General features: G+C 39.2%; 1 protein-coding gene across 1 annotated transcript in view; it reads left to right on the forward strand.

Annotated features, from left to right (window-relative positions):
- SLC9A6 (solute carrier family 9 member A6) overlaps positions 1-15,000 on the forward strand; it is a 55,835-nt gene that overhangs the window by 18,706 nt on the left and 22,129 nt on the right. The window contains exons 7-12 of the mRNA XM_057537968.1: positions 1,671-1,812; positions 3,650-3,755; positions 4,052-4,140; positions 6,256-6,369; positions 11,610-11,721; positions 12,647-12,800. Coding sequence (XP_057393951.1) covers positions 1,671-1,812; positions 3,650-3,755; positions 4,052-4,140; positions 6,256-6,369; positions 11,610-11,721; positions 12,647-12,800 — 717 coding nt within the window. The remainder of the gene's footprint in view (positions 1-1,670; positions 1,813-3,649; positions 3,756-4,051; positions 4,141-6,255; positions 6,370-11,609; positions 11,722-12,646; positions 12,801-15,000) is intronic.

Consider the following 15,000-nt stretch of genomic DNA (forward strand, 5'->3'; position numbering starts at 1 on the left):
TTCCCCCTAAATTGTACATTGTTTTACTCTCAGAATTTTTTTTAAAGTATTCATAAAAATGCTACTGCCTCAAGATAAAATGTTGACTGATGTAGAAAAGATGAATTAAGATTTCAATCCAGAGGCCAACATTTGACTGAAAAGGAAGAAAACAAACCTGTCATCTCTTCTTAGCCCACCATGCTTTTCCTGTGTTCTTATACATTTTAGTGATTAAAAAATAAAATAATGATTAGTGTGAATCTTGAATTTCCATGAACCAATCCAGGGAAAGCAGTCTCAGGAGGCATGGCATCGATATTTTGTTCTTGCCAGCATTTTGAAAACTATCGCCAGGGAGGAAGGTTATTGTAGCGATATCCTTTCTTTTCTCCAGCCAGCCGCTATATTTTCATGCTATAATGTAGTCAAATCTCATTTACAGTGGTGGGGCCCTTTATGTGTAGGTAAGATAGCATGACATTAAAGGCCATTTCCTATTCACTGAAATAATATCAAATCTACCGGTCCCAAAATGATCTGGTCACTTTGAAGATTTAAATGCAAATGTTTAAATTTTTCAATTCAGATTGAGTCTCAGAAATTTCTAGATGCCATTACCAGAAATTCATGTTAGAGTCATACTTCAATAAAATAGGTAAAATTAGGAAATTTTAGCTTGGTCTTAGATTTTGTTTTGTTTTGTTCTGTTTTTTAGCTTAACCAGGGAGGTATGAAGAGAACTTGGTAAACATGGTATAGCAAGGCCATTTTTTAGCCTTGAACCGTAAAAAACATTGCAGTAACCACAGGGAGAATTCATTATATTCTTCGGAATGTGTTTTTTCTGCTTCTTTTCTTCGACATGACTTGCGTGATGTCTTTGAGTCTGGATTTATTATAAAAGCACTGGCACCTCAATTAACTGAGATGAGAACTGATTTAGTAATGGTAGGCGCTCTTGCCAGAGACCCACTAGCAACAGTGATTTTCTCCGCTGTATTTACTTCCTGGGACGACTGTTTTAAAAGAAGTATTTTTAGACTAGGTTTGAACTGTGAGTTCAAGATGGAGAGTGTCCCTTCTAATTGCTTGTCTTGGCCTCTTACAGAGTGACTTTCTTTCAGAAGTTTGAGGTGGAGGATCCAGCTGGGTATGCTAAAAGTACTGTCAAGTGGATTCTAATTCCTTGGCAGGCCTTTCAAGCCCTTTTATCTATAAAAGTCCATTTCAGTGAATGAATAGATAGGAGGCATTGGGCCCATTCTGGTATTCTAAAAGTTGAAAGGGTACTTTAGTCATCTTTTTTTTTCCCACAGGAAAAACAAAATGTGACCGGGTTGAGTATTGAACAATATTCTTTATATTCTTATGCCTCTGTTGGAAATACGGGGAATTTTTCATTAGTTTGTTCACATTAGTACATTAGGGCTTTCAGGCACTCAGTACCAGTAAGTCATAAACAGAGTCACAAAAGAATAGTACTGCACAGTATCTTGAGGCTGGAGGAAAAGGCTTGGTCCAACCTTATTTTGGCAATTCAAATCCAAAGTTTTTGGTTTTTACGCCCTCTGATTTCATCTTCAAGCTCTACACTAGGTAATTTTTTAAAATTTATTTTACTCTTTTTTTAGATAATGTTTTAAAAGTAAAAGTTGCTTCTAGAAGTAAGAACCATCTCTCTTTTGTAGCTCAATAGTAGCATACCAGCCCGCCGGAGACAACAGCCACACCTTTGATGTCACAGCCATGTTCAAGTCTATTGGGATTTTCCTTGGAATCTTCAGTGGCTCTTTCGCGATGGGTGCTGCTACTGGAGTGGTGACAGCTTTAATATCCTTTTATTATATTTATCTTTTCTTGTTAACCTCACAGAGTCATTGAATACTGTGTTCCGTGGTCTCCACTAGTTCCATAATTGACATCGTGTTATAATTATGAACCTTATAAACAAGTACTTTGAAAACATTAGGCAATCATCTTTACCAATAAATAAATAAAAGAATTTCATTGTTTTGTGTAGGACTTCATGCCCTCAAACACTCACTACAGAATTCTAATTGGACACAGTGACCCTTTGGGGGTGAACTTGTTTTTTTTTTAAAGATCCATCCACTTTATTTTTTTATTTTTTAACATCTTTATTGGAGTATAATTGCTTTACAATGGTGTGTTAGTTTCTGCTTTATATGGGGGTGAACTTTAAGGTTGTAGACTAAATTGATATAAAGGTAGATATATTCCAAAGAGCCTCTGCTTGTTCTATGCGGCTGTTCAGCCTGGCAGTCTTTTGCTCTTCGTTTAATAGGACAAATAGGAACGTATGACCTCGATGCCAGTTGAACAAAATAAGGTTCCCAGGTTAGGATAGCTGGGAGTTCATCTCAGCTCTCACCGATTTTAACCTTCTGCTCTCGAGTCCTACGCACTGCCACTAATTTGCTGTTAGAAATATTGAGCAAGTCATTCTTGTATTCATTCAAAAAAAACCCTCTTTTTTTCTTACTCATTGTAGTTTTACTTCCATAAGTTAAAATATAATAGAAAATGATAGTTTAATAAATGGATCTAAATTTTCTGTTATTGGATTCTTTAAGTGCAAATATCCCTAAAATTCTGGAACTTCAGTTTTCCTTTTTATATCAGTGTTTCATTCTTCAAAAAAAATTCTTGATTGCCTGCTACACGCCACATGCTATGCCCTGTGTATCAAAGATAAACAAGACAGACGTGGCCTCTGCCTTTTGGAGCTTCTGATATAGAAGCGTTGACACTTCACCTCATGGGACCTCAGTGTAGGAAGGTAGAGGGCTGGGACAGCAGGGAAGATGAGTGGGGTTTGATCTCTAAAGAGCTTCCAGCTCTAAAACTTCTAAGGTACTTTCATATAAAACAAGTACTTTTTCTGAGAATATATTCATTTTCTATACTTCAGCTTTGTGGTGGAAGAAACTTGTCTTCGGGCTTTTTACAGACGAACTGAGGCGTAAAAGGACAGTGAAAAGAGTTCTGAAGAAGGACCAGGATTTCTTCCCTAGCATGAGTTCCTTGAGGAACTTAATCTTTGTGTTGTAGTACACACTTGCTGAAGTGAATGTAGACTCCAGCCTGAGATTCGCCACAGCTTGACACGGGCCCTTCCACTGGCAAGTAACATATACTTGTTAGACTAGTATGAGTGAGGGACGTGCCTCAGTTTCTTCATCATGGAATACTCCACATCACAGAGGTGTTAGAGGATTAAATAAACATGAAATCTCATGGAAATGACATATTTTTAATAGATGTAAATTGCTATCATTATGGAAGCTGTTTTGCTTTGGGTCACAAATTAATAGAGTTGGCATGTTGCATATCTGATCTGTCACTCCTGTCCTTTACTGTCATGTCTATTCTTTACTGTGTGGTTTCTAGCAAGGCATGTGATACCCGTAAAACAATTGGATGGACTAAGCTGTAGGACTTTCTCATGGAAGGGAAGGCTGCTGACTCCTTAGTACAATGCTTGTATTCAGAGTTTCTTTGCTTTGGTACCTCCTTATTCTGTGACTTTTGTGTTAGAGACTGGAGAACGCTTCTTTTGCTTTTATGCTTGCCTTGCTTCGACTACTATTTTTTCTAGTCACACTTCTGTATTATGAGATCTTGTTATCAACCTTGACAGTCTTACGTGACAAAGTTCACCAAATTACGAGAGTTCCAGTTGTTGGAGACAGGCCTGTTCTTCTTGATGTCCTGGAGTACCTTCCTCTTGGCTGAAGCATGGGGTTTCACAGGTAGGTTACTTTTTCCTTTTAATTGTAAACCCTTACAAGGGGGGACTTAGCCAGTGATTTTTTTTCTGTGTGTGGACCAACTCCTCTAGTGTTTGAACACACTTGTTAGGGTTGGGATTTATGTGGTCACTTTAGAATGTAAAAGATTTTCAATGGAAGCAGTTCCTCTCAACAAAGTAAGTCACAACTGAACATTTTAACACTAAGCATCTAATTTACTTCTGTAAAATAAGAGCCTCCGTGTAAAAGTTGGGAACTCGCCTTTTATGTGAACTTGGAACTTGTTGTATTTATAGGTGTGGTTGCAGTGTTGTTTTGTGGCATCACACAGGCCCATTATACATACAATAATTTGTCCACGGAGTCTCAGCATAGAACTAAACAGGTAAGAGAAACTTTATAGTTTGTGAATAAACTTTTCCTCCTTGCAGCAAAACAATTTTTTTCTTTACTGAAAAATAATCTTTGTTCTGTTCAAAGTGATGTCTGCTCATTTCAACTCCTCTTCTGTTGACTCCAGAAATAGATGGGATTGTCAGATTGAAGGGTGACAGCTTTTAGGGTATAGATAGGTCAGCAGAATAGCCAGGGGCTGTTATTATTGTGGCTCCAGTGGTCAGTCAGTTAGCTTCCTTTCCTTGTTTCCCTTGTCTAATGGCGTTTTTTCCTTCCAGTTTTATTGAGATCTAATTGGCATACAGCACTAAGTTTAAGGTGTGCAGCTAATGATTTGACTTACATACATCATGAAATGATGACCACATCATCTCATATAGATACAACATTAAAGAAATAGAAAAAAAAATTTTTCTTGTGATGAGAACTCTTAGGATTTACTGTCTTAACAATTTTCATATATAACATACAGCAGTGTTGATTCTATTTATCATGTTGTACATTACATCCCTAGTACTTATTTATCTTATAACTGAAAGCTTGTACCTTTTGACCACCTTCATCCAATTCCCCCTCTCTCCACAACTTGCCTTTGGTAACCACAAATCTGATTTCTTTTCTATGAGTTTGTCTGTTTGTTTTGAAATATCATTGACCCACAACACTATGTTAGTTCCTGTTATACAACATAGCAATTTGGTTTTTCTATACATTTCAAAATGATCACAATAAGTCTAATTACCATCTGTTACCGTACAAAGATATTACATAGTTACTGACTATATTCCCCACACTGTACATTTCATCCCTGTGACTCATTTATTTTGCAACTTGAAATTTGTACCTCTTAATCTCCCTCACCTATTTCTTTCCTTCCCCCACCCCCATCTCCTCTGGCCAGCACCTGTTTGTTCTCTGTATCTCTAACTCTTTTTCTGTGTTGTTATATTTCTTCTTTTTTTTGGTTTTTAGATTCCACACATAAGTGAAATCATATAGTACTTGTCTTTCTCTGACTTATTATACTTAGCATAATACCCTCTAGGTCCATCCATGTCGTTGCAAATGGGAAGAATTCATTCCTTTTCATGGTTGAGTGATATTCCATTGGGTATATATATACACACACACACACACACATACCACATCTTCTTTATCCATTCATCTATTGATAGGCAGTTAGGTTGCTTCTGTATCTTGGCTATCGTAAATAATGCTGCAGTGAACTGTGGAATGCATATATTTGCTGAGCTCTTAAGTTCAAATGCATTTTACCCCCACCACGTTTACTATTTTTGACATCATATTTTACATCCTTTTGTTTTATGTATCCCTTAACTACTTATTGCAGATATAGATTATTTTACTACTTTTGTCTTTTAACCTTCCTACTAGCTTTATATATGGTTGATTTATTACCTTTATTGTATATTTGCCTTTACCAATGAGATTTCTTCTTTTGTAATTTTCATGCTTCTAGTTGTGGCCTTTTCATCACAGTGATGTGAACAGGTGGAGGTGGGCAGGCAGCAGGGGAGGGTACAGAGCACCAGACTATAATGTGTAAGCCCTTACTCCCTCAGTGAGGGCTGAGACCCATGTAGAAAGTGAAATCACATGGCAAGGTGGTGTTGTGAGAGTCGTCATGAAGCATTCTGTGCCAGGATAAAAGGATTTGAACTGGATCTTACAGCCCGTAAAGAGGGACGTGTCTTGGAACTGCCATATTTTTAGGGATTGCAGGGTTACCAGTTAGGGCCCTTTCACAGCGTTATGGGTGGGAAGTGATGAAGGTTAGACTAAGGCAGTGGCAGGGACAGCAAAGAAAAATTGGCGGAGTTTGCAGGATGAGGATAAGAATGACTGAATATGGGGATTGAAGAAGGGAAGCTGATTGGAGAAGTGAAGGGGTAACATTTCTGGCTTTTTCTGTGGGACCAGAAAAATGTCATCTCTACATTTGCTCCCCTCTGAATCATGAGTTTTGGGGGATATACATGAACGTTACATATTTGAAGTATCTGTTTCAATATCTTAGTAATACTCATGTTTTCAAATTATGTAACTTTATTTACTGGACTAACCTTTTAAAATTTCGTTTCAGTTGTTTGAGCTTCTCAATTTCTTGGCAGAGAATTTCATCTTCTCCTACATGGGACTGACACTGTTCACATTCCAGAGTCATGTCTTTAACCCAACATTTGTAGTAGGAGCATTTGTATCCTTTATTATGTGTTCCATTTTGGAAACTTCTTTTTAAATTGAGATTTGCATGGGTTTTCTGGAGGGGTGATTGATAAGAATACACTTAAATATATAAAATTTTCCTCTGAGTAAAGCAAATAAGGATTTCAACTTTTTTATCTATTCTATTCTATTTCCATTTTTGTTTATCGCACAAATAATACTGACAGATTGAAATGACAGAAAAAAAGGCTCCTGCCATTCCGCCAACCCCAAAAGGTAAAACTGTTTGTCCTCTATTACTGAAGGGAAGAAAGAGAGATTGGATGGTGGGGAGCAGTTTGCAGTCTGTGCCACAGGGCAGTCGTTGAAAGATGATGAAAGATGGAAGGAGGCTCACCCACCCCTCCCTCCTTCCCTCCCTCCCTCCCCCCATCTCTCTCCCTCTCTCTCCCTCTCTCTCCCTCTCTCTCCCTCTCTCTCCCTCTCTCTCCCTCTCTCTCCCTCTCTCTCTCTTTCTCTCTCTCTCTCTCTCTCTCTCTCTCTCTCTCTCTCTCGTTGAGTTTTTAAAACCCAGCTGAAAAGGAGAAGCTGATTACATGAAAGACAGCAATCAATAGTGCCAGCCTCATGAGAAGGCAGGAGGAGATGGAATCCAAAGCACGTGGGGAGGGGCGGGCCTTCAGTGGGAGGGAGCACAGCTCCGCCATTGTTCCAGGAAAGGGTAGGGTATATAGAGATGAGGGTACATTTGCAAGATGTCGTTCCTGTCTGATTACTTCTATTTATATCTGTAAAGTAGGAGGTGAGATCATCTGCTGAAAGTGAGATAGGAGCAGGTGGCCTATCAGTTGTCTATTATATAACAAATTACCCTAAAATTTAGCAGCTTAAAACCACAAACATGTATTATTTCACATGGTTTCTGAGAGTCAGGAATCCAGGAGCAGCTTCACTGCTGGTTCTGGCTCAAGGATCCCTCATGAGGTTGTCGTCATGCTCTGGGCTGGGGCTTCACTCTCTCGAGGCTTGACTGGGGGTGGAGGAGCCACCCCAGCCTCACTGGCACGGCTGTTAGCTGGAGGCTTCAGTTCTTCTCCACATGGACCTCTCCATGGGGCAGCTCACAACATAGCTTTCCCCAGAGGGGGTGAGCTGAGAGAGCACCAAGATGGAGGCCAAAGTGCCTTTTATGACCTAATCTTGGAGGTGATGTACCATCATCCCTTCTGCCATTTTCTATTGGTCACACAGACAAAACCTGGTACAGTGTTAGCGGAGGCTATGCAAGGGTGTGAATACTAGGGAACCCTCTAGGAGGCTGGCTCCCATAGGTGATAGGAGTTTTGAGGAGAAGGTTTGGAAATAGTGGTTGCAAGAGTGGGAAAGTGAGTTGACCAAAGGAATGCAGTAGAATCGCTGAGCAGTGTTAGGGACCCATTTGAGTTTGAGGAATAAGTATTAACAGTAGAATCAATCTGCCCCGTTGTATGACTTTGTCCAGGAGAATTTAGCTGTAAGCGTGGAGAAAATAGATAGCTGAGTCCTTCTGAGTTTGGAGTTTTGTCAAGTCGGTGCAATGAAAACAGAGGGGTAAGTGAATGCAGGGTATTGGAATGAGTTTTGTTAAGATGTGGCTAAAAAAGGAAATGAAGAAGGGAGAGGACTGACTGATGGAAAAGTAGCAGGATCTTTGGACTGGAGGGCCCAGTGAGGTGGAAGAATTTACCCGGGATAGATGAACATGAAACATTGTGGTCAGAGAGAGGGATGTTTGAATTAGTGATTTTCAAAAGAAGTACTGTTTTTAAAAAACCACCTCAGAATGAAGATTCTGCCAAAAGAGATTGGCAGAAATATTTCTTTAATTAAAGCTCTAAGTAGGATCTGTGTTAGAAAGTGAAGTATTACTGAAATGCCATTCTGCAGAGTCTTAGTCTTCTGAGAATTAACTTCAGGCAAGAAAAGATAAAGCCTTATTCATAAGAGAAGAACCTTAGCTGGAAGACTCCCATGAGATCAGTAACTTCATATCCTGCTAGTCTATGAGAAATTTTTTGAGCAGTCAAGTGGCTTGATCCACTATACTTATCCAGAAACAAGGCTAAATATTATCTATAGGTTTCTGAGTCTGTTAGGAACTGAAGTTCCTCAATACAGAATCCTACCATGGAAATTGACTCTTACCAGGAGAGAGTTGTTCTCTTGCTGGCTATATTTGTTAAGATATAGGTTTGGTTTCATGTGGCAATGACCCAAGTTAACCAAGGTTTAAAGAGGATAGAAGTGTGTTTCTTTCTCATGGGAAAGTCTGGACTGATGTGGCAAGCTCTGCTCCACAAAGTCATCAGGGACCCAAGCAGCCTTACGAGCATCCTTAGGGAGTTGCCCTTGTTCTTAGGGTCCCAGGTGGCTCACCCCCGACAGAATATGCACACATCACTTCCACCTAACACCCATGGGCTACACCTCCCAGCAGAGGAGGCTGGGTGTCTATATACTCATGAAAATTGGAGGTGATGGGGAGGAGTATCTACTACTATTGAGGGAAGAAAAAATAGCTATTGGGGATATAACTAGCGGTCACTGCCACATTGACCCACATGTTTTGTTGTTACTGTTTTATTTTCTTATTGTTTTTTTTTTTTCAGGGAATCACTACTTCTAATAACCTTTGGATTCTAAACTAGTTTTAGATGTACAGAAAAATTGTGAATACAGAAAGTTCTCATATACCCCACACCCAGTTTCCCCTATTATTAACATCTTACATTAGCATGGCATGCTTGTCATAATTAATAAACCAATGTTGATACATTATTATTAACTGAAGTTCATACTTTATTCAGATCCCCAGAGTTTTTCCCTAATGTCCTTGTTCTCATCCAAAGTCCCATCCAGACTGCCACATTTTGTTGAGTCATCATGCCTCTGGAGGTTCCAGTTGACTGTGACAGTTTCTCAGACATTCCTTGTTTTTGATAACCTTTGACAATTTTGAGGGGGTACTGGTCAGGTATTTTGCAGCATGTCCCACGATTGGAATTTGCCTGATGTTTTTCCCGTGTTTAGACCGGGCTTGTGCGTTCTTTGGGAGGAAGACCACATAAGTAAAGTGCCATTCTCATCACATCATGGCAAGGGCACATACTTATCAGCATGTTAATAATGTTGGTGTAAGTCTTAGTCACTTGGCCTAGATAGTGTTTGTCAGGTTGCTGCATTGTGAAGTTCCTCAATTTCCCCCCTTTCTATGTTGTACTGCTTAGAAGGGAGTCACTACAGAGAGCCACACTTAGGGACTGGGGAGTTCAGTTCCACTGCCTCGAAGACAGAGTATCTAGAAAATGATTTGACATTCTTTCCACAGGAGATTTTTCTATTCTTCCCCATTTATTGTTTTAAGCTATCACTTATTGATATCAGTACGAACTCATGGATATTTATTTTATACTTCAGGTTATAATACAGTACTTCTTTTAAAATTGTGTTGCTTGACCTGTTCCAGCTTTGGCCACTAGAAGCTCTTTCAGTGGGCTCCTGTGTCCCTTGTGTTTTTTTGTTTTGTTTTGTTTTTGTTTTTGTTTAAACTTTTGTGAGTGCTTCCTCACTTTCTGGAACTGTAAGGTGCTTCAGGCTTATCTTATATATTTTCTGCCCCAGCCCTAGAATCAGCCATTTCTCCAAGGAGCCCTGGTTCCTTTTACTGGGGAATGGTATTAGAAACCAAGATCTGGGCTCTAGGTATGCTCAGTGCTACTGGGTGTCCTGGCTTCTAAGCCCTTCCAGCTGACAGAGAAGGAATATATATGTATATATTAGCTCCTGAATATATGTGTATCTATAAATATTTACATAGGTAGCCATCTGTATTTCTATTAAGCCAGATACCAATGTCTCCAACTCTAATCTGTTACCATATGGGTCATTCTAGCCTCCTCCCCTGCTGATCTGTGAATCCCCATTCCAATAGTGGGAAACCTGGCTCCCACCTTCTACCATCCATTACTTAACTGTTCCATTCCAGCATGCATAGTAATATCAGGATTGTTACCCAGTGCTCCCATGGGAAGCAGCTTTATCAATGAGCATATAATGCTTATGTGCAGTTCCTTTTGCCTTTAGTCCTACAAACTCCACCCATTTCCAAAGTCACTTAGGTCAGCACTGTTTTCCCCCACCTTCTTTTGTTTTTTTCCCACCTTCTTTTGTTTTTAATCTTAGATTTTCCTTTATATTCCTTTCAGAAAATGAGGTGGAGATTGTATTGTAACCCCTGAAACCAAAATTGTATTTTAAAGCAAGAGCCTCTATAGAGAGCAAACTGGAGAAAAACACACTAAAATTGGTTTCTAGTTAAAACCCTTCTTAATTTCAATTAAGCCTTCCCTTTGAAGCAGGGTGAAGGTGTAAACTCAGAGGAGTACATCAAGGTTAGCAGGAATTGCAGTGGTATGAGGTGTTTGAGCTGCCCTTTGTTCTGAGGAAGCAAGGGCAAGTTTAGCCAGTGTTACTCTTCTCCCTACCAACATTGTCAGTTAAGATGAACTAGACTGTTATATTAGTAATCTTAAGGTTATGCCAAAGAAGCTCTGTTTTTAAACATGTTCCTATTCATCCAATGAATGTCCTGTATCTTAGACCTGCACTGTCCAATTTGGTAGCAACTAACCACATGTAATTATTTAAATTTAAGTTAATTAAAATGAAATTAAATGAAAATTTCAGTCACACTAGCCACACTTCAGGCACTCACCATGTTGGACAGTACAGATATAGTACTATCGTGGCAGAAAGTTCCATTGGGCGGTGCTGTGTCAGACAGTAGAATCTAAAGGCTGTTACAGGGAGGGGAAAGGGTAAGCTGGGACGAAGTGAGAGAGTGGCATGGACATACATACACTACCTAACGTCAAATAGATAGCTAGTGGGAAGCAGCTGCATAGCACAGGGAGATCAGCTCGGTGCTTTGTGACCACCTAGAGGGGTGGGATAGGGAGGGAGGGAGGGAGACGCGAGAGGGAAGAGATATGGGGATATATGTATACATATAGCTGATTCACTTTGTTATACAGCAGAAACTAACACACCATTGTAAAGCAATTATACTCCTGTAAAGATGTTAAAAATTTTTTTTAATTAAAAAAATAAGTAAATAAATAAAGACCGTGTTAGAAACTGAGCTCCTGAAGATAGTGTTTCACCATCTTGAAGGTATAGTGTAAAGAATGTTCATAATAAAAAGAATTATCCTTAACCTATTAATAATTTTAGATTGCTATTTTCTTGGGAAGAGCTGCCAATATTTACCCCTTGTCCCTCTTACTTAATTTGGGTAGAAGAAGTAAGATTGGATCAAATTTTCAACACATGATGATGTTTGCTGGTAAGTTATAACTCCCTCTCTTGCTTACTCCAAAAAACAACTCACAGTGCATACACCAGCTTGATTTTAGACGGAAACGATATGCTGGTAATGTGAGACTCCCTTAAATATTAAAGTTGCAACCTCCAGTAGAAAATTCTTTTTAAAAGTGTGCCATTCCCTTCTATGGGAATTTTTTCATGTTCTGGTTCCAAATTCCCAGTTTGGAACTATGTCACGTGTAGTGGAGGAGGTAAAGATGACGCATTTTCACACAAAAACCTGTATGTGAATGTTTATGGCAATTTGTAATTGCCAAACCCTGGAAACAGCCCAACTATCTGTCTTCCAGCGAGTGAGGGAATAAGCAAACTGTGGTACATCCATGCCATGGAATGCTCCTCAGCACTAAAAAGAACAAACTAGTGATACACACAACAACATGCGTGGACGTCAGAGGCATTGTGCTGAGTGAAAGAAGCCAGGCTCAAATGGTTACATACCATATGTTCCATTTACGCGACATTCTCAAAAAGACAAAAGCCCAGCGATGCAGAGCAGATCAGTGGTTGCCAGGGTTTGGTAGGGTGACGAGAGGTTAGACTAAAAAGAGGGTAGCACAAACGAATTTGGGAGAGGGGCGATGAAACCACTCTGTGTCTCACTTGTAGTAGTGGTCACACACCTCTATACATTTGTCAAAATTCATGGAACTGTACACCCAAAAGAGTGAACTTTAGTGTAACTAAATTTTAAAACAGGTTTCAAAAAATTGTTAAATGATCAATGCCTGTATCATCTACTAATTCTTTTTGTATTTGTTTGTATATACTTTTGTATGTTAAAATATATTATGTATTTGTTCATGCTCTTCTAAGGTCTCAGAATGTGCCCTATTTCTCTGAATTTATGAAGCTCACATTGTCCTTCTTCCATTCCCTTGTAGGCCTTCGTGGTGCAATGGCATTTGCCTTGGCCATTCGAGATACTGCCACTTATGCCCGCCAAATGATGTTCAGCACCACACTTCTGATTGTGTTTTTTACTGTGTGGGTGTTTGGTGGTGGTACCACCGCCATGCTGTCATGCTTGCATATAAGGTAAGTAGTGAGGGGCCCTCATTTTAATATTAAAATATAATGTGGGTTGTTTTCTTTTAATCATGAGACAATTTTGAGCTTTGACAGGTCCCTAATATTTCATTTCTTCCTTTAAAAAAGTATATAACATGTAGTACAGAAAAAAATGGAAAATATGCAAAAGAAGAATAAAAACTGTTGTTAACACTTTTGAGGGCTGTCTTGCCAGACCTCTTGCTGTGCTTTACATATTTTTTTTTAACAAAAAGGGGCAACACTTCAGGTACTCTTGTAAACTGATTTTTAAATGTAACATAGCATAGACATTTATGTTAGTAAATATCATTATTTTAGTGGCTGCATATATTATAATTTATTAACCAAATCCCTACCATTGGACTTTTGTACTGTTTCTAGGATTTTGCTGTTATGGCTAACGATTGAGGATTTTGCTCTTACTAAGTGTGAACGTTTGTAAATGCATACACCATTGTGCGCTTATCTATTTCCTTAGGATGCATTCCTAAAAAGTGGAATTGCTTGGTCAAGGGATATGCCTCTATTTAAGGTTTATGATCCATATTACCAGACGGGATCAAAAATTTTCTTACATTTGCAGCATATGAGACAGTCCGGTTTATCCCAACCCCAGTCACAACTGGATATTGTCATTCTTTCTCATCTTCATGATCAGCATGGTTTCTGACCTGACAATCCAAGGCCAAGGTTGTGACATCTTAGTCTTGAATGCACACTAGTTAATGTATTCAACTGGAAAGCTCCCTTGTATCTCAAGAGTTTTGCCTTTGTTTCCATGGGTATAGCAGTGTATGTTGCTAAAGCCTTTGTAGATTTTACTTCTGTGTTTGGCTGTAACTTCATAGACCTTAAGAGCTACTAAGCTTCCAGCATGTGTAAAGTTCATTAGAGAAAACAGTATTTCACATCTTATAGGATCTGTTCTCCATTTTTTTTCATTCTATTATGCCTTTCTCTTAACACTCTAAATAGCAACCGGCGCTCAATCAGACTTTGAATGTTGTTACTGCCTTTCTCTCCCTTTACTGTTCAAATCCCTTTCTTACAATTCCTGTGCTGTTATTGTAGATAATTGAAAATACACCAAAATAATGTTCTTGTAACCCTGATTATTACTTCAGGGAGGACCTGGCGTTAGTTGAGCACCTACTATGTGCTAGGCATTGTGCTAGGTACATTTTACATATTTATCTAATGACAGTTGCTCCATTTTACAGGTGAGGAAATAGAGGATTAGAAAGTTTCTAAGTTATTCAAGGTCATACATATCATTACGTGGTGGACAGAGGAACCTCCAGTCTCACTTAATTTCTCCTAGAATGCTGCATCAAGAAATGAGGGTGGTCCATTTTCGAAGGATTAAACTCCTTTTTTCCCTCAAGAGCTTGTAAATGAAGGCTCTTCCTTATTCTACTAAGAACAACAAAATTAAATGTAAGATAATTTAGGAAAAATAACACTCTTAAGTGGAGTCTCAGTCTTTAAGTAGAATCAGTTCTCTTCCCTAACTGCCTTCCACATAAACCAAACCAAATACCCACGCTTACCCGCCCCCCCCCCAAAAAAAACCCCACAAAAACCTACCTATTCACATAAAGTCGAATGTACCTCACCAGCTTTGCAAGCTTTTTGGCTCCATCTTGCCTGTCCTGTAGCATAGTTTGGCATTCAGTTGTATCCATTACCTTACAGTCTTAGGTTAACTCTTGTTACTGTTGTTGTTGTTTGGGGGGTTTTTCTGGCCTCTTTTCAAACAGAGACCAGAATTTAAGTTTTTCTTACCTCCCCCCAAATTTGTCTAGTACAAGTGTGAGGATACTAAAATGTCCTTCAGGTTTAAGATTTATGCAGGATCAGACTTGACTTTGAGTTCTTGCCCCTTCGTTTAGTAATTCTGTGATCTTGAGAAAGTTCTTTCACCTTTCTAAGCCTCTCCCCATTGGTGACGTGTGTGATAGTACCTGCCTCCCAGGGTTGTTGTAAGGATTCAGTGAGCTAATATCTGTAAAGCCTTTTATTCACTCATTCGATAAATACTGATTGAGAACCAACTATGTGCCGTGGTGCTCTAACTTAGTGGTTCTCAACTGGGGGTGATCCCCCCAGCCAGGGACATTTGACAGTGCCTGGAGACATTTTTGATTGTCACAGTCTAAGAGGGGAGGCCAAGGATGCTGCTGAA

Source organism: Balaenoptera acutorostrata, chromosome X (assembly GCF_949987535.1).
Source record: "Balaenoptera acutorostrata chromosome X, mBalAcu1.1, whole genome shotgun sequence".
Classification (NCBI taxonomy): Eukaryota; Metazoa; Chordata; class Mammalia; order Artiodactyla; family Balaenopteridae; genus Balaenoptera; species Balaenoptera acutorostrata.